The sequence below is a fragment of the Plectropomus leopardus genome, chromosome 19 (assembly GCF_026936395.1).
Source record: "Plectropomus leopardus strain MGB_pleo_1.0 chromosome 19, ASM2693639v1, whole genome shotgun sequence".
NCBI lineage: Eukaryota > Metazoa > Chordata > Actinopteri > Perciformes > Serranidae > Plectropomus > Plectropomus leopardus.
In genome coordinates, this window is record NC_142194.1 from 3,637,851 (window position 1) to 3,658,589 (window position 20,739).

The 20,739-nt window shown below is 39.5% G+C and overlaps 1 protein-coding gene across 2 annotated transcripts in view; it reads left to right on the forward strand.

Moving 5' to 3' along the window:
• Positions 1–20,739, forward strand: part of LOC121959005 (uncharacterized) — an 81,684-nt gene that overhangs the window by 21,745 nt on the left and 39,200 nt on the right. For both annotated transcript variants that reach the window (XM_088070520.1, XM_088070519.1), the window contains exons 5-10: positions 114–581; positions 10,592–10,786; positions 11,390–11,470; positions 12,805–12,917; positions 14,059–14,117; positions 15,740–15,829. In XM_088070520.1, coding sequence (XP_087926646.1) covers positions 114–581; positions 10,592–10,786; positions 11,390–11,470; positions 12,805–12,917; positions 14,059–14,117; positions 15,740–15,829 — 1,006 coding nt within the window. The remainder of the gene's footprint in view (positions 1–113; positions 582–10,591; positions 10,787–11,389; positions 11,471–12,804; positions 12,918–14,058; positions 14,118–15,739; positions 15,830–20,739) is intronic.

Sequence of the window (20,739 nt, forward strand, 5' to 3'; positions counted from 1 at the left end):
CTATGAGCAACTGGACTGGTTCGCTTAGACTGTGAGGCGATAATTCAAGTTCTAGATGTGTTTTAACATTTAACTGTTGTTGCAGTGTTTCTAAAACGTCCCTCTCTGTCCAGACCGATGGAGACGTTTTTTGACAACCACCACCCGGCCCTGAAGTCCCCCATCCTGGTGTCTGGTCCTCGCTGTGGTGCGGAGGACACCTTCAGCCGCCACTTTGAGAGCATCATGGAGTCCCACCGAGCCAAAGGCACATCGTACAACAGCCTGGACAGCGAGGAGCTGCTGACCTCCAGCACCCAAACCGTCCTGACCTTTGACCTGCCCACATTGACCCCTGCCATCCACGGGCCGGTCTGTCAGAGCGCCAGGCAGATCGTCCAGCTCAGCTTCGCCCCGCTGGCACACGACGAGAGGCCCAGTCTCTCGGATTCCATCTTCACCGTGACGGGGGACTCGGACGCCACCAGAGCCCCGTCCAGCGAGAGGCTGAGCAGCGAATCAGACGACACGCCGCCCAGAGGACATCAGTGTTCGCAGCTGGGGAGCAGCTGGTACAGCAACCCGTCCTTCTCATTACCAAGGTGAGTTCAGAGTTCTCCCACGTAGTCATGAAAAATGTGTGAAATCCTTAAATGTATGTGTTAGTGGCCCTCGGTTAGATTTAGGATATGAATCATGGTTGGATTATCTCCCTACAAAGGTGCTGAATTAGGCATTGATGATATGATATGATTCTATATATATTATTGTTCCATACATCCCTGTTCTGTGGTTCGATAACAGCAGATTACGTTATCCTCTTTTTAATTAAAAAAAAAAAAAAATTTTACTTGCTCATTTATTGTTTATTTTTTTATTTTATTTACTTTTTAAATATATTTTCCTGTTTAAAAAGAGAAAACAACAACAACAGAAATGGGATTATAGTAGATGTAATGCTGGTTAAAAACGGTTTCAGTCATACCAAGTGTACTATAACTTTCTATAATAAATCATGCAATATTCTGAAGAAAAAAAAAAGATGGTTGGGCACCATCAGGGCGCATATTTATTGTTCCATGACTTGATGAGGTGACTTAAAATAACTCGGTGTTGACTTTTGGTTTGACACAAACCATGGTCTCCTGGTTCAAACTGCTCGGTTTGACCCGTCTTCCTCTTTGACTTCCTCCTCTGCTCCTGTTGCATGACGGACGACCGCTCATGTAGGTCTCATGAAAACAGCCTGCTGGCTCACAATTACATGTGTTATTTAGGGCTTAAGGTACATTACTTTTCATAGCTATAAGCAAGAACAGAGACTGAGAACAGCCTGACACACGTCAGGTTAGAAAGGGACCAAATTGCGTGTACTGATTTTTTTGGCCACTTGGGGGCAACAGAAACACGCTGTAAACACAGCAAATATAAAATATGCCTCATGGAAACACATCAATTTCAACTTGATAAACTCCCATTTTTTGCAAAGAAGTTTTTACGCTCGCTTGAGGAGGTATTTCAGGCAATTTGAAAAAGCCATATTTTGCAAAACTGCAGTAGAAACACTTTTTTGGCTTTTCTAGGTCACATGATGCTATGGCTATGTGCTTGTCAGTATGAACTGGCTCCCTCATGATGCAGCAGGAGCAACAAGAGCTGTTATCACTTAACTCTTCAAAAGTTGAGCAGATCATCCGGAAGTTTTGAATCCACAATTCCTCTGTGAAATCTTGGACTATCACCTTCCGAATGTCCCTCATACGTGGCCGCTCCCACGTATAAGGACCTCGCCTTTCCAATATCGCTCCATAACACGCCTGCGTCACTTTAGATTGTAAATAATGATGGCTAGTGCGGTGGCTGCAATAGAAATAAACCTGCTAATGTTTTGAACATCAGTCGACTGGATTGTTATCACCAGAGGAGAAGTCGCAGAACATCACTCAGTGGAAACGCAGTCAATTGTGTTTTATCAACATTTCGAAAATATCGCTTAAGTTTTGTGCAAATCTGTAATGGACACCCGAGTGATGATAAATCTGGGTCATGTTGTTGGTGCTTTTTCTATTTATCTGCACTCTGAAATAGCACAAGAGTTGCACATTTATTTGAAAGTATATGAGGATACAGTTTTGGGAAGGTCATTATACTTATTATTGGCTGTCTGTGTTCAGCAGAGACTCAAACTGAACCTGGTCTCATATCAGTCTCTGCCCTAAGGATGAGATGTTCGTATATTCTTATTAAGGAGCGTCAATAACTTGAGTTTTTGATGTTAATTGAGTGTTAATGCAGTGTTGACTGCCGTTATTTGAGGTCAGTACCCTGTTAATGGACTGTTGTCAGCCTCCAGACGGATGAGTGTGTCAGTGTGTGTCCTTGTGCAGAGCGCTGCTGCAGTGCTATTCTGGAGCCGAGTGGCTTTAGAGTGAAGGTCGCTAGAAGGCTGCCTGTGGTCCCTCCGCTGTCTGCCAGCCAGCCGTGCATGTGTGTGTGTGCTTGTATATGTGTGTGTGTGTGTGTGTGTGTGTGTGTGTGTGTGTGTGTGTGTGTGTGTGTGTGTGTGTGTGAATCCATCTGTGCATACTCCCGTGTCTGTGTGTGTTTGAGTGTGTGCATGCACGTGTGTTTTGAGGTGATTTTGGATGGTTGTATACTTGAAGTGCATGCTTTGTGTGTGTGTGTGTGTGTGTGTGTGTGTGTGTGTGTGTGTGTGTGTGTGTGTGTGTGTGTGTGTGTGTGTGTGAGACAGAGGCAGATGGCTGCTGCAGCAGTGAGGGACTCACCTTGACTGTCAGAGTCCCAAAGACTTTTGTTGTAACTCTCCACACTCTCCCACCTGCAGTTCAGGAGAATATATTTTAAATTCTGAGCCGTTTTGTCTTTATGTTGAATGCAGAATATTCCCTAACTGCAAAACAATGCAATCAGAACCAGATTTATTACCAAGAATTGGTGTTTGGTGCAGAGAATTAACGCATTAAGAGGAAATAAAAATGCAAAGTGCTGCAACAGTCTTGATGCATTTTACACGCTTCTTTCTGAGCGATAACCTGAGGTAACAGTCTGTTATCTGAGGAAGTGACGGTCACGGTGCTCATGTGTGGTGACGGTGAGGTCGACCGACTCTGTGAATGTCACCCTAACTTACTGTGACAGCACTGCAGAGGTAGAGAGGGACTGCGCCGGGTTCGCCTTGTTGCTTTGACCACTAGATGGTGTAAGAGGACAACAATCAAACTGCAGTCAGGTGCTTTTTGATGAGAAGAATTTGATGCAGGTGGGTGACTGAGAGCTGCAGGGACTGAGGTTTGTCTTTGTGTGTGTGTCTGTCACAAAAAACTCAACTTCAAAAGGAGATACTCTGGGGGGTTTTTGCATGCACTGATCAGTTTCGAGATTTTGATCTTTCTTTGTTTCTTTCTGGCCTTTATTTCTTGAAAATACCCAAAATATATATTTATATTTTGAATTCAAATTCCTGCTTTGCCAAAAAAGTACATATTTAATTGGATAATGCCCCATATTCATATAATTATTTAATTCAAAAAAATAATTAAAAAATAATTGTGTTAATGCACATAATCAGCTGGGGAAGGTTTAATGGTGATATCTATTTTTAACCTATTCACCTGGATTTTTTTGTCTAAAAATGTGTGTCTCTCAAATTTCCAATAAGTTGCGCGTAAATACACCAAACTACTTAGTTTTATTACGCTGGTGATAGCCATGGTCAGATGCGTTATGTTTCCGCCTGTACGTCCCATTCTCACGATCGTGAATATCTCAAGAACATATCCTTCAAAGCCTAAATTGTAGAAAATTTGATTTCTACAAATATGGTGGAAATTGATTTTTTGTTTTGATTGCTGTTGACAGTATTTTGATTTTAAAAAAAGAAATCCTAAATCCCCTCTGTAAAAACCTTTCGCCAGTATATGTCAACAAAAAGAAACAATGCATTAAATTAAACATTACATTTAAAAAAAAAGCTATAATACAAAAACAATTGTCTTAATGTAAATAATGGAAAAGTTTCATGTCTGTTAGTCAAAAGTTTTTATCCTTTGTCTCCCCTAAATTTAAAAAAAATACACTCTGAAAGATTAGAAACAGCTTAGCTTGTTCATTTTGCTCTCTTTTCTCCTTACTGAGCGTCTATAAACACAAACTCACATATTTTCCTCCCAACTTCCTGATAAAAACCCCTTTATATGAGAGCCAGATCACAGTGGACCAGCTCAGGTAAATGTTTGCTCAGCCGTGATCTTATCGCACTTTTGTAAGCGGCCCGACTCTGGCAGCCCTGGAGCTGTGGAATCCAGGAGCGAGACGACGAGACAAATATTTCTGAAGTCCATACTTTGATAAAAGTTGGAATTTCAACCCCTCCAGTCCTCTTTCTCCTCCTCTCACATCACCCTTTTCAGTCTGCAGCGTTAGACAGAGGCTCATTGTGCCGAGCTGCCCGGCGGACTGAGAGGGGGCTCGATTATGCGAAGGATACCGTTAAAGCGAGAGGAATTCTCTCAGGACCTCTCGGCTCCTGATGAGACAATGCAAACAGGTGGCGGAGCCTAAAACTGGAGTGCCGGCCTAATCTTACGATTGTGAACGCTCCTGCAGGCCGCGATGAAGCGTGTGCTGTAAACAGAAGCAACAATGGGCTCAGACGTTGACAAAAGGCCGCCAGCTCTCTCCCCTAACACTTTAGAGCCGGGAGGCGCAACTTGCTTTGCTCAGGGGCCACTTTTTTCAAAATGACAGGAGGCCAGGGGCCAGCCGCAGCAGCCATATATATGTTTCAGGGATTTAGGATATTTCTAGGATTTTGGGACATTTCTCAGATTTTAGGAAGTTTATGGAATTTTAGCAAGTTTACAGGATTTTAGGGTGTTTCTAAGATTTTGGAACATTTTTCAGATTTTAGGACATTTCTAGATATTGTAGTATTTTTGGACGTGTCTGGGATTTTAGGATGTTTTAAGGACTTTTGGACATGTCTAAGATTTTAGGAAGTCAATGGAGTTTTAGCAGTTTCCAGGATTTTAAGACATTTTTAAGATTTTAGGACTTTTCTCAGATTTTAGGACATTTCTAGGATTTTAGCGTGTTTTCAAGATTTTAGGAAATTTGTAGCATTTTAGGAAATTTATGGGAATTTAAGACATTTCTAGGATTTTAGGATGTGTCAAGGATTTTAGGATATTCTTGGATTTTAGGATGTTCTTAGGACTTTAGGATGTTTTCAGGATTTTAGGACATTTCTATGATTTTGGGACATATCTGTGATTTTAGGATGTTTATACAATATCAGAAAATTTATAGCATGTTTGGACATATCTAAGATTTAAGGACATTTCTAGGACTTTAGAACTTTTCTAGGATTTTAGCACATCAGGGTCTTAGCTAGGACCTCTGTCGGGGTGTGGGGGATCCTCCACTGGCACTTTTTTTTATAAACAAGCTCTATTCTGATGCTATTTCATGCACTCTGGCTCCTTATGTATAATAAAAGTACAAAAACAATTCCCGGTGTGAATTAGTTTTTTTTATAATGAATTAGAAAATGGTTGGGGGCCACCTGGCCCTGGATTTGGCCTTTGGGCCCTAAATTGAGTATGACCGGTTTAAAGGCACACACCCAGTGGATATGTAAACCTGACACCTTAACGCTTTGTTTTCTCTAAAACAACTTCAATTTGTACACCCAAAGGATGGATGTACCGAGTGTAACTGCAGATGCAGCGAGAGAGACAGTGAGGAATAAATGGAGGGTAGGAAAAGGAAGGGAGGGGGATTTTTAGGCAAGTTTCGTGGCATGCTTTGAATCCAAGGTCAGCAGGGGACAGTGAGTTTACACAGTGGAACAGGGTGGGAGAAAGAGAGAGGGAGGAGTGAAAAGAGGGAACAACAGCAAACAGACTCAGAGGGGAAAACGAAGAAGCAGAGGCACTGCAGGACAAACAGCTCTTTTACTTTGAGGGGGTGAAGGAAGCTCGCTGTGCGGATCGAATGACAGCAAACACAGAGGGACGGAGACACGTGAAGTCTCAGTTTGACTCGAGTGGAGGAATGTCAGAGTCTGCGGGCCTCTCGGGAGGAGCTGCAGGTGTTCCTGTGCGGCGGCGGTGATGCGTTCAGGTTACCAGGCCGGCAGGAGGGGAGGGGGCGGCCGGGGGAGCGGCCTGAGGCGAGGTGGCGTTCAGGGGACAGCAATGAGGACGCCGTCTGTCTTCTGCTGTCATGGTTCAGCCGCAGTCGGAGAGGAGAGGTATTTGGCGATCAGGCGGTCTTGTCACAGGTAGGAACCTGTCTCACCTGTCTGTGTTTGTGGATCAGAAGATTTGAATATAAAATGTTTGTCAGAGGGGAAATTCAAATTGTCTTTTAAGGTGTGCAGAGTGTGTTTGCACGCCTCCAGTTTTATTACAGTATTACTGATACATGCAGAGTAAAAAAGGTTCTGTATTAAAGCTGCAATACTGATCTGCAGATCTGATCTGATCTGGGAAGTAACTTAGTACATTTACTCAAGTAATGTTCAGCTTTTAGGTGTTTGTACTTTACTTGAGTCTTTATCCTCTGAGTCGTTTTTAAAGGTTTTTACTGTTGACCTCTGCCCTCAGATTTTTATTTTAATTTTTAGTGTTTTTTTTTTTATCTTTTTGTTGTTTTAAACTTGTTTCTATTATCTTGTAGTGTTATTGTGAACTGCTTGGCCCTTCAGTTTCCTTTGGTATTAATAAAATTAATCTGATCTAATTTAATCTGATCTTTTCATGTCACTTAGTACTTCATTTCAGAGGGGAATATTGTACTTTTCACTACACTTACTACACTACTTACTTACTTTTACAGCAGAAAATACATGATTTGCTTTGATATGATGCTGTACCATATAACTACACAATACTCTGTAAAATCTGACAAGTTGCTTTAACTTTAAAAAATCTAGGAAACAAATTACCTTAAAAAAATATAAGTAAATATAACCATTAAGTTCAAAGTTTTAAGTTTACTCCAAATTTAGCTATATTTATTTAATTTTAAGGGCTTGAAAACGTCTGTGTGGCAATATATATATATGTGTGTGTATATATATATATATATATATATATATATATATATATATATATATATATATATATATATATATATAATTGGAGTGCTGTCCTGGTCTTGACTGTACTTAGATTCACTTTGAGGATTCAGCACCCAGTCTCGAAAAGTTTAACCACAAGTGAGGATGTTGTATCTAATTTTGATTTTTACTTTTCCTGTAGCACCATTATACATTTATCCAGTGAAAAGTTTCCAAATATCTATTGTATTCAATGGTTTGGCACCAGATTCATGGTTCCCAGATGATAAATTGGCATGATTTTAGTGATTTTAGTTTTTTTGACTTCCTCTAGCATCATGATGGTGTTTTCCTCAGTATATTGCTATTAAATTTGGTACTTTTGTTACCCAGACAGTATTTCTTAATGATAAAAGTGATCCCCTGACTCTTCTCCTAGCACCACCAGCAGGTTCACATTTGTGGTTTTGAGCCAAATATTTCAGCAACTATTAGACTGATTGACATTTAATTGTGTACATTCATGACCCCCTGAGGACAAACTGTGCTAACTTTAGAGATCCTAAGACTTTTTATAGAGCGACACCATCAGGACAAAATATGAATTCATATGTGACGAAATACCTGCAAAATAACGACATCCTCATCAGCCTCATCTTAACTGCTTTTTTGTGCTAATTAGCAGCACGCAGTAAACTAAGAGACTGTAAACATAATACCTACTTAACTACTATATAAGCATGTTAGCTTAGTAAGTTCTGTTGTGCCACAGTACATCCTTGTTCTTTTGTGTTCTTTGTGAAAAAAAGTTGACCTTTGAACCCTTGTAACTTTCTTAGTCGGCTTGTGTTATTAATGACTGTTTGCTCTGGTGTGATTTCGGCTGACTCATTTACAGTGTAAGGTTGTGTAAGTGTGGGAAGCGAAGCCCGGGGACTGTGGGTTTTCTTGGCTTGTTCCTCATGCTGAGAAATCCAAATGAGAGCGCCGCTTGTGCAGGAAGTGTTTCTAGCTTTTTTGACTCTCAGCTGCTGAACTGTCATTGTTTTCTATCGGCCCGGCTGGCGTGACTGGAATCGTCACACAGCTCTCGACGGCATCAATGAAGGTCGGCGTCATGTCGAATTCTAAGTAACTGAACTCAGAGACCTCGTTTCTGTCATCCAGAAACCAGAAAAGTAGTTTTTCTTTCAGCTCAGCGTGACATAACATGCTTAAATTATTATCACAGGATAATTCAGATGTAATAAGTTTGGCACGTCTGAGCTGGTTAAAGCTTTGAAGGGGCTTAATTAGGAAGTGATAACGAGACAGAGAAAACTGGAAAAAGAGATTTGTGAAGTGTGTAATCATGCCAAATGTTGTGTTTGAATATGTAATGATTTAACATACATTCTGTCATACTTAATCAGTGATACTCGACTAACAGCCCGCAAGCCAAATCTGGTCCAGATAGGGTGCCGGGTGCCCCCCAACCATTTTCTAATTCATAAAAAAATAAACTAATTTACACTGGCAGTTGTACTTTTAGTGTACATGAGTATACATGCAGAGTGCATAAAACTGCATCAAAATAGAGCTTGTTTTAAAAAAAGTGCCACTGCCTTGACAGAGGTCCTACCTAAGACCCTAATGTGCTAAAATCCTAGAAATTTCCTAAAATCCAATGTCCTGAAATCCTAAAAAAAATGTCCTACATCCTAGAAACATAATAAAATCCTAAAAATGTCCTAAAATCCAAGAAATGTCCTAAAATCCAGTGCCCTAATATTCTAAAAAAAAAATAAAATCCTAAAATCCTACCAACATCTTCAAATCCTAGAAACATCAAGTCAAGTCAACATCATCATAAAGTCCAAGAAATGTCCTAAAGACCAAGAAACCGCCTAAAATTCCTGTCCTAAAATGTCCTAAAATCCTAAAAAAAAGTTCTAAAATACTAAAATCATCCTAAAATCAGAGAATTGTCCTTAAATCCTACAAACATCTTAAAACCCCAGAAACATCCTTAAATCTGAGAAACATCTGAAAATACTAGAAAGGTTCTAATATGCTGGATAGTCCTATAATTCTGGAATCATCCTTAAATCCTAAAATCCTATCCCGTGAATGGCCCCTGGCTTCCCGTCATTTTGAAAAAGGGGCCCCTAAGCAAAGCAAGCTGAGTCTCTCTGTACTAAATTATTGTGAAAAATGGTCCGTATTTGCACTCATACAGTCTGCTGTCTCTCTTCCATCTCTCCATTCGTCTGTCTTTAAATCCTCTTTTTGTCTTCCTTCTCTGTCCCCTCACCACTTCAAAAAAAATCTCTTTCATTAAAACGATATTTATCTTTCTTTTAAGCTTCTTTCTTCTGATCTGCCTCACTGAGTCCATCTGCCCCTTGTGTATTTTCTCATGTTAAAACGTTTTGTACGGCTGGAAACTGTGATTTAAGATCGGCGCCGCACAGATCAGATATTAGTATTGTTAAATTATTGATACACTGGATTTATTAGTTTTATTATTATATCACCATCATTCTTTGTTCCTCCTTTTATCCCGTTCGCTCTTTCCTTTTCAATTATTTACAAATCTATGTCCCATCTGTCCCGCTTTCTACTCCTGGAGCCAAAATATTCATTTCCCATCTTTTCCTTTTTCCTTTTTCCTTTTTACATCTTTTTTTCTGTCACCTATTTGTGTCTGATTCTTAATTCTTAAGTACATTTACTCAAGTACTGTACTCAAGAGCCAATTTGAAGTATTTATACTGTACTGATGATTTCTATTTTACGCATCTTTGTACTAATATTCCATCTGGACTGAGAGGTAAATATTGCACATTTTACGTCACCACGTTTGTCTTTCAGCTTTAGATATGTTAGTACAAGCATATGATGATCTTATAGAATATGATGCATTGCTGCAGATTAAACTCACAAACAGTATTAAAAGGAGCAAGGCCGTAATTTGGTTTAACATTGAGGAGGACATATGAAACAAGAATATTTTGAGCGTCAAACACTTAAAGGGATTTTCAACCAGCTTTGTATCAAAACAGTGTCGGTCTTAGTATGGATAAACTGTGGTAAACTAACTTTCCCCTGAAATTAGCAGGATGACGAGCTAGTTGGACCAAAATCCGACCAAACGGTAAAACTGGGCAGTGCTGATCGAATGTAAATCAAGATTTTGTTACTGCATGGCCTATTTCTCTCCTCGAATGTTTCCAGAGACTTGTTTTAGTGCACTGTTTAGCTGTAATAGCGAGGGTTTGTGAACAGGAAGTGGGCGCCACACTGCTTCCAGCTCGGTAAAATACGGCGGCTTAAATGAACTGCAATCAAACAGCAAAACTTTTTTATTTAAAATAAAAATGCTTCTTTAATTTCCTGCAGTGACAGTCTAGTGACTTTAAATAGGCCTACATTAAGGCTTTGACTGCAGGACTTTTACTTTTTTAACTTATTTTTTTTTTAGGTTTTACAACCCATGCTTAAGGAAATGATTCTTATTTTAATCACTTATCATTTCTGCCCTCTCAGCAGGGACAAGGCCCGTCTGGCGACCGATTCGGAGCTGGACCAGGACCTCAGTGACCGGCTGGGTCTGGGCAGCAGCGAGACTCTCACCAACGGCAGCCACCGAGCCGACGTGGCCGCCGCCAGACGCTTGGCCAAACGTCTCTTCAACTTGGACGGATTCAGAAAATCCGATGTGGCGCGACACCTCAGCAAGAAGTGAGCTGCTGTTATTGTTATTGTTATTTTGGCATATTGTAGTGCTTATTCTCAGAACCGCCATCCCAAACACCCTCACAATCACCCCAAATAATAGTACTGCTGCCACACTAACAGTAACAAGCTATAGCACTCCTCTTCACCCACATGTGAAGCACTGTAAAACTGTAAAGAACAATCTCCTCTCTGCTGCATCTTATGTTTATTTGATGAGTGCTAACCTACTGCTGCACATTCAGTTTCCTGTATATTTACTGCACGCCACTTTACATCCTGCCTACAAAGTGTTTTACATCATCTGCATTCTTGCAGCGCCGCTCGATCAGCTGTCCGTCTGTCAGCTGCTTGCTGGTGCTGATGAGAAAAAAATTGGGATTAAAGGGTTTCCTCACTGACAGATGCACTCTGGGAATCCCCTCCTTTTTTTGGCCTCTGTTTTGCATCTCCAGCTGACTGACTGACTGACTGACAGCCCAAACTGAGGCCATTCGCCGAGCTGAGAAAGCCAGCTTTTGAATGTGATTGACATTTTGCGCTAGAGTTTTTGGCTTTTTTTGGGTTTATTTTTCCTAAAATGATGTTTTCCATCTTGTCTGTCTACAGTAATGACTTCAGCCGTATGGTAGCAGAAGAGTATCTGAGTTTCTTCAACTTCACAGGCCTCGCTGTGGACCAGGCGTTACGGTGAGAACACAAAGTACAATAATGCAATTTTATACACGTGTAAGTGCAACACAAATTCAAGATATATCTTAGGCAAAGTCAAGAAAAGACAGTAAAATATTCCTGGCTGTTTATCACATGAAACAGTCACTAAATGTAGACAAGAGTGTATTCTTATGGATAAAGAATGGCTGTTTACATTAAATTTTAAACTGGGGCTCTGGTCTAATTGTGTGTTATCTGACCCTCACAAGCCATTGTTTGTAGTACAGGAAAAACTGCACTGATTATGATTTTATCTTTGTTTGGATGCAGGAGAAAGTCTCCACTGTTGAACACTGCTCTCTGGAGGGCAGCTTTGGTGTTGCATTTGGACTAAAATCACAGTTTGTGCAGTATAGTAGAGATTCATGCTGCGTTTCCTTGGCTTCATTTTTATTCTTTTTACTTATAACTGTTGTAATTTTACTGAGCATTAAACACAATCATGTGCAGATACTCTTTTACTATTTGTAATTTATTGTAAGTACACTTGGATCTGTCACTTAAGTAAAAGCAGTAACGCAGCAGTACTACAATGTAAAAAATATTTGTACTTTCCAAAAATGTATTTAAAAGTACAGACATATTAGTAAAATGCACTCAAAATTCATTATTATTATTAATTTACTTATTTTGACACATATTTCACTTTCTGTTTTTTGTACATCATGTTGTATTTTTAAATATATAAGTGCATGAAAGCAATAAACATGTTTAAAAAAAAGCTCTCAAAATAATAAGAGCCTTTTATGAAGACCTCTCTCATATATTATTATTATTATTTTTTTTATTATTATTATTATTATTATTACTTGTGCATTATCACATTAGCATTTAAGCAGCATTTTAATGTTGCAGCAGGTTGAGGTGGAGATAATATTAACTGTTTTATATCTTTATTTTTAATTCTGTTGGAATACTTCATATTTTGTGGATTGTAAAAAAAAAGAAGTTGCAAGTGCAGCTGTTAGACAATAAAATGTAGTAGAAAGTACAATATTTTCCTGTGAGATGTAGTGAAATAGAATAGTGTAAAATACCATGAAATGGAAATACTCATGTAAAATAAGTACCTTAAAAATTGCACAGCTCTTGATTTATTTCACTGAGATACTAAATTACTAATAATTACATTTAATTACACAACTTTATGTGACTGGATACAAAAAATCTCACCTTAATTGGTAAAATGGAGATCATACATAGCAATTTTAAAAAATGCGTATTTTTTGTCTTTTCGATATTGTTATTTTTCCATTTTGGATAAATGTAAATAAAACAAGATGTACTAAAGTGTGCGTTTGTTTGTGCAGGACTTTCCTCAGACAGTTTGCTCTGATGGGGGAGACTCAGGAGAGAGAGAGGGTGCTCTCACACTTTTCTAAACGATACTGGGACTGCAACCCAAAAATCATACCATCAGAGGGTGAGTGCTGATCAACAGTTTCTCTTACTAACAGCTACGGAAAAATCGATATTTCAAACGTTGTCGGGGACCAAAAACAGCTAAAAGAAAGTGACTATAATGTGTACTGGGTCACGGTTTCAAGGCGACCCACTGCGGAGCTCCTTGAAACCGCCTACTGAACTGCTAACGGCTAACAGGGCGGCTAACGCTTGTTAACGGAAATCTCCACTTTTAGACAGAGATGAAGAAACAAGCTGAAAAATTATTAAAATTCTATAACTCCGAGGTTATTTTTTTTAAAATACCACAAATAATCCCATCACTTTGTTTTAGTACAGACAGAGGCAGTCAAATATGTCGAAATTACTTTATCAATCGGACAGGTAGGTTGGCTTTGCCTAGCTATCGTTAGCTGGTTAGCTGTTAGCTGTTTGCTAATGAACATAAAGGTCTGTTGATGTCGAAAATACTCACTACAGTTCACCTCAGCACCTTTTAAACTAGCTTGAATTGAAATGCTTGGCTAACTCTTAAAAATGGTACATTTAAATAATTTTGTTTAATCTGTTTTTGTCTATGACTGCAGTGCTAGGCTAGTAAAAGCTAACAGCATATATGCAATTAGCATTGTTTACTTTTTAGCTAATTCATTTCAAAGAATTGACACAATGCTAAGGACTTTTAACTTTTTTTGGCATTTATGTATAAGTCAAAAGTTAAAAAGTAGTTTTAGTGAGAACACCAGAAAGTCACGAAATTTTATAATCACTTTTTCCAAGCATGGGAATCAGAAAAAAATCATTGAACGTTTTGGAAAAGTCATGTGATAGTTCACTCTGCTCTCATTCTGAGAGACTGAGAGACTGCTAATGCCACCAGAACCAAAAACCAAAGCAGAGTTTGTGTACATGAAAACCTTGGCAGTTTGGCAAATAACCCTTTTCTGCTTCTGTCACTGTAAATCTAAATTTGTTGATGCGTGTTGTTTACCATCATGTATCGCTCCTTTTGTGTATGCCAGCTGGTGGAAATTATGTGTGAAATATATTTTGGGATCTTAAAAAGTCATGGCAAAGTTAAAAAAAAAATTGTGCATGAAAATGTGTGACAACTCTGTGATTTAACAGATGGAGCTCACTTGCTGTTTTTCATCCTGTAGATGCAGTTCACACTCTCACCTGTGCCCTCATGCTGCTGAACACAGATCTACACGGCCAGGTGAGTTATAACTAGCATCTGGTGACATTCATGTGTACATTTATGTGCAGAAGAAAAGTGAAGGTAATGTTACTGCAGGTGTCAGACAAAGGAAAAATAAAAGCTGTAGATTTTAATTCTCCTCGAGTGCACTTTTGATTCACTCTGGAGTTTTAGGAGTATAAACCTGATCACCAACTGATCTGCAGGTCCACCCGCTGAGCTTCTTTCACATCATTAATGAGCTACTTTTATAGTCAGAGCCTCCCTTTGTAAATGTGGGCCGCTCTTCTCAGCGATAGTGCAGCTCTGCGGATGAATGATTAATTAAAGTGGCTGCAGAGGTGACTGGATAGGGGATCAGCTCCTTTAGGGAGCAACAAATCAGGAGAAAGTTAAAAAAATGTGAGCAGATACGCTATAAGACTTTGTTGTGATTGTAATCCTCATCATGATTATCACAGTGAGAGAGGGCTGATTGATACAGGCTGTGACTTTTTAAATGTTTTGATTAATCCAGTAATTATTTCTAAAAATGGGAGAACATTGTGAAAAATCATACCTTTGCTGAGACCAATTCGACATCCTCAGATTTGTTTTGCCAAACAAACAGACTTAAGTTCTACTTAAAATGATGAAAAATCTAAAACAGCTTTTTAGTCATGTACGTGTACACAGATTAGAGATTTGACTGGTTAAAATTGCTCTCAAAGTAACACATATTTCCAAGAACAATTTACATAATCATAAAAACAGATATACAGTTCAAAACACGACAAAAAAGCTGAACAAAAATAAACATAGGACCACTTTCACATACAAGCAGGTGACAAAATAAGTACATATTTATATATGTTTATGAAAAACAACAGTGAATATCAGTGTCCTGATCGCGAGCTGTAAAAGCCCTCAAACTCAGTCGATAATAATTGAATGAATACGTTTGCATTGGAGTCACGACTGTGCTGCTTCTCCAGTTTTAACATTAGTGTTAGCTAACGGATGCTAATTAATAAATGGGGTATTTCACCAAATGGCAAATAGTAGCAAATTTAGCTGATAAAAGCTAGGCTACCAACGTGTTCAAGACAGAAAATACAGATACTTTAATTTTACTTACATCTATAAATGAAATTCTTCTTCTTCTTCTTCTTCTTCTTCTTCTTCTTCTTCTTCTCCTCCGGAAATAGACGACACATTGCATTGTAGCATGCTGGAGTGAGATATATGGTTAATCGTAAAATCAGATTTGCTGTGCATTGTGGGTATTTACAGTGCACTATTTAGTGGATAAAATTAACTGCTGAGAAATCAAACAACAATACAAAATGGCAAACTGTATTATTCACTATTTCCGTGATAGGGAACAGTTTTGAACACAGCTTTTGTCACATCCTCTTCTATGTGCTCCTCAATTGTCGCTGCTACGGTAGCCCAGAATGGACAAACCAAACACTGGCTTCCAACAGGACCATTCGCATTTTTGCGTCAGCCACTGTAGTTCTCTTACATGCTGGGCACACAGGCGAATTTTCTGCCCTGTTGGCTGCTTGATGATACTAAATCTTACACACTGAACTTATATGTAAAAGATCTGTCCGTACACGTAAGTATGAAATAAAACTAATATTCTCTTTTGACAGAACATCGGTAAGAGGATGTCGTGCACGCAGTTCATTGGCAACCTGGAAGGACTGAACGAAGGCCAAGATTTTCACAAGGATCTGCTTAAAGTAAGTCGAAAATAGCACACACACACACACACACACATGCTGTCATGCACAGACACACATCCCGAATGAGAGCGCGCAGCTTGTGTGTGCCAGCTTTGTATTGTCCCTCAGATCTGTGCGACTGAGCCTGGCTGTCTGGCCTGCGCTCGCTGCCAGCTGGCATTCACCTCTCCTCCAGAGGCCTCCAATCAGAGGCCTGCCTGGGCCCGCCACTTCCTGGTACACTCAAGCTACTGCGCGGGCTGAAAGACTAATTGTTATGTGATCTGGGGACGAGGAGACGTAGCCAGGCCTCGGGGTATCTGTGCGTGACTTCGGCAGCATTAGATTAGGCTATTAGCTTAACCCAGTTGAGTTCGGCCGCAATAGATGGTGAACCAGCAGCCGGGGTTCAGACGGAGGCCTGGGGACACATGATGTGGCGATATAACCCAATCAGAGCAGGCTGCCTGTCCATCGGTGCGCCTAATGATGGTGTCGTTGATTAGTTTTGTCTGCAGAGTGGTCCGTCAACATGCCACAGGGCCCTGGAGTGCAACTCAACAAGTTGTAATGGGGAATTTATAATGCATGAGAGAGAGAGAGAGGGGCCACGTCCGTCTGCTGAAACGAGCTCTGAAATGAAAAGCTGTTATTAAGATAGTATCCATGCTGCAGCCATGTGACCGCAAGCAAAGCGAAGCAGAGAAACAGTCCCACAGATGTGCATTAGCTGTTTTATTAATGCTCGTATAGATCCAGGAACAGTCTTCTTAATCATGCCTTCCACTTTCAACAAGCTCTTTTATTCTCTTTCTCTCTCACTGATGCTCCTTCTCACCCTCCAGCTACACTCTCCTCTCCTCTCCTTCCCTTGTTCTCTGATTCTCTAAATGTTCAGCAGGCACACTTACTTGCTCCTTATCTCGGCTCTGTTAAGCTCCCGTGCAGTTTAATCTCCATCTCTAGACTGTGTCTCGCTGCCACCTTTATCTGCACCCGTTCACCTCTGCCCGGCTCTGCCTCCCGTCTCCTGACCCGCCGTCTCTGCTCTGTCCTAAAGCTCTCCGTCCTCATTTCCTTTCTTCTGCTCTCCTGGATTGTGTTGCACCAGATATCCATAAAACCATGACTAAGTTTGGGCATTGTATTTTTTCTAAGGTCCTATATAGTTGCTATAAAAGTGATTACTAAACCAGGTTTCACTATTAAAACTTAAAGGACAGTCTGTCTGAAAACAGAACTATGACTTTTTACTCCATTAGACTGAAGAAACTTAGATTTTCCCTGGAAGAGTCCCTTTATTCTGTTGAAAAAATGTGGAGACCTTTCCTAAATTGTATTGATTCTCGCCTCACTGTGACAGAATGAGACTGGTGTAGGGTATGTTGTGTAAAGCCTTGTGCTGCGTTCACAGGCAAGTTGGAAGTTGATAAATTTTCTGACTTCTAATCTAACTATTTTTGCATCTGCTCAGGGGAACATGGATGCCCATAGAGAACTTGTGTTTGTTTGGCTAGCCTCTGAACGTCAGAAATAGTAGTTTTTGTGATGCAACTTATTGTACATTTTGTGAAACGTAAATCTCCTCTCAGTACCTGTACCTTTCCTTTCTTATTTTATCCTCTCCTCCAGTGTTCTCCTTTGTCTCCCCATCATTTCCTGCAACAAAATAAGATCCCTTCCTCCCCTTCTCTATTCTTGTATCCCTCATTTCCTCCACTCATTCTCCTTCTCTCCCATTTCCCCTCTCGTGTCTGGTATCTGTGTTTGTGTGTGCTGTAAATACATCAGGAATGAGCCTGAGAAATCCCTCACGCTGTCTCATTTTCTCCCCGGTGCTCCTTCTGCACAGCAACAACACACACATGTACTGGATATCTCACACATTGTCACGGACTCAGCACTTGTTTCCTCTGTCACCATTTTTGCAACAACATCACAGCGACCATTGTGCTCTCGTCACATCTTCGCTTCTTTTCTCCGCCGTCCTTCTGTCCCTCTTTCCTTCCTTTATCTCTTTAAACTTTAAAGTGGTTTATATCAATCTTCTCCAGCATTTTCATCTCACTCTTTGGAGTGTAGCCTTAATTTATTCCTTTCACACCATCTCGAGGTTTATTTTCACATCTGTCTTTTAGGGATGCTCGATTTTGGCAAAAATAATAATTCTGATTGTTGTGATTGAAATTAAAATCACGATTATTTAACAATTATTTAACATGGTTACTCATCAGCTTTGAGAACATCATGCACTTATTAAACACTAACCGCCACTTTGCCTGCAAAGTGAAATATTACTATCACAACTTTTAAATGGATTGCTATGAGATTTTGAGCATACATTCATGTTCCCCAGAGGATGAACCCGATGACTTTTGTGAACATCTCACTCTTTCTGAAATGCCACCAGCTGGTTGAAATTTGTGATTTTGAGTGAAATGTCTCAACAACCACTAGATAGAGACATAATAATGATTCAGAGAGGTCAAAGCAGACTGATTTTGGGAATCATTTAACTTTCTGTAGCTCGAGCAGGTCAGATTTGTCCAACACTTTGGTATATGGCCAAATAAATACAAAATAAGGATTTATACAAACTTTATTAACAAACTCAGTTTAAATAATTAACTTTTTTTTGGTGTTTCCCATAAGTATTTTCAAGTCCTTTTTTCACTCTGTGATTATTGTGGCCAAAATTATACATAATAATAATATTTTCATGATTTCTACAGAAAATTTTGAAAGTAATAATCAAGATTGTAATGCAGTCAGTGAAATTCAGCTTTAGCTTTTTTTGTTGTACGTTGTCTCTTTTTTTGTCAGTCGTATTACACTCAAAATATGAGTTTAGGGCGGCGGAGAGAAAGTCTGTGACCATAACTGTACAAAATCGTGCAAACAGAGCAATGACACTTGGGCAGCGAGAAGGCAAACAGATGGTGTTGGGGGAGGGAGACAAAGCATGAACATAAAGAAACGATTTAAGAGGAGCAGGAGTATTTACACAATATTACTGTATGGGTATTTTTAACACGATTTCAGTATTTCATTTTTAGATATAACGGTTATCGTCAGTACCGGTATATAGCAACTCTCCTAGCCTTTTTTCAAAATAACTAACAGAATTTTACACAGTGAATGACGCATTTCTGGCAGTCACAAAGGTCTGCATTTGCTTAAAGTTGGATCAAAGTCAAAGCTCTGCATCAACACGAGCTCCATCCATCATAACGCTCAATACAATGTGATTATTCAAGACTGCGCCATATGTTGACGCTGTACTCTGAGGGACAGGAGACACTGCTGAGCCCTGTAGCTAAAACAGAAATCAGCTGCTTGCTGGACTGGAAAATAACGAGAGGGGCTTTGCATCCCCACGACACCTCCTGCCACCTCTCTCCCTCAGGTACACTGCCCTCCTCTTTCTTCACCTCTTCCTTTCTTTTTATATTTTCAGTCTTTTTTTCTGTCTTTTTTCTTCAACTACTCATCATCTCAATGCCACTAATTCTTCCTCTCTCATTCATTCCCTCTCTCTCCACCAGTTCAGCTTCTTTGTGATTAAACCTTGTGATATGTTTCCCATTACCGCCACAATAGAGGAGGAAAATAGAGCAATCTCCTGAACTGAGTGTGTGAAGCTTTGGCTTCAAAACCCTCTCTTATAGTTGACGTCATACCCATAAAGGACTTGGCTTTTTAGGATTTTTTATTATTGCATTTTCATCTTTATAATGGCAGGAAATTTGAGGAGATAAATTAGGAACTTATATGTTATTCTTGACCAAATATAAAATGAACATGTCACATAAAACATGAAGGTGCAGGCTCTAAAAAGAAAGAGATACTTTGAATGTTGGTGTGAAGTTTCTACCAAAATTCATCAGAAATTTTAAAATAATTTCCAGAAAATTAGCAAAAAAAAAAGATTTTTTGTGCATTTCTATTCACTGCAGCATTGATTCATGTGTTAATTTCAAGCCATATTTTCTTTAACATCATAGAAGGTTGATTGCAGCAGTTTTTTATTAACTCTTAGATATTTTTTGACACATTTTACGTGCTTTTCATTCTTCATCTTTTGAGAATTTGTGGCTGTGATCATGCATGTGGCATACATTTTGGCAAGATTGTGTATTTTTTTTTTAATTTCCCGCTCCTACAGTAAGTCTAAAATACACTGTGTAAACAAAACTGTTATATTCATATTCTTAAGTGCAAAAAAATGCACCTCTGAAACCCATTTAAACTGCATTTTTTTACACCATCAAAGCATAAAAACATGCATTGTATTATTTCTGGGTGTCATTCTGGCCTTTTGACCTGGAACGCTGCACAGACTGTACATGCAGCACATGTCCGTTTGAGTACTGATGCTTGTTTGTCTCAATCAGCGTGTTCTCGTTCCAGGTTTCATAATGAGGCAATAAACTGTTTTAATGCACTCCAGAGGATATTTCCTCCCGCAGTTACACACACCAGACGATCGCTCAGCGGAGACGTGACAGCTGACGGGCTGCTGAGTCCAGGCACAGAGGCCAGTCGACAGCACCGTCACTCTCCATCATAAACATGTTATATACGCAGTAGACAGACACATCTTTGTTCTTATTGAAGGCCCAGGATAATTCTGGTTTATTTCAATATTAAGTATTTTCTAATAACATTGTACTAACCCGGTTAATTTCTAAAATCCCGGAACAACAGTAAAAAGAAATCAGACTGGTTACACAACCACTCAGGTTAGCCAGATTTATTTGGAAGAGAAAAAAAGGCAAACTGTAAAACTTTTACCCACATTCTCAGTTGCAAATATCGAGGACAGCTTACAGACATAAATTATTTGTTTTGACCTACTGTGCTGTTTCACTTCCTTTAAAAAAAAACTTTAAAGTGCAGCCAAAGTTTATAAGACGGCAAACTGAACA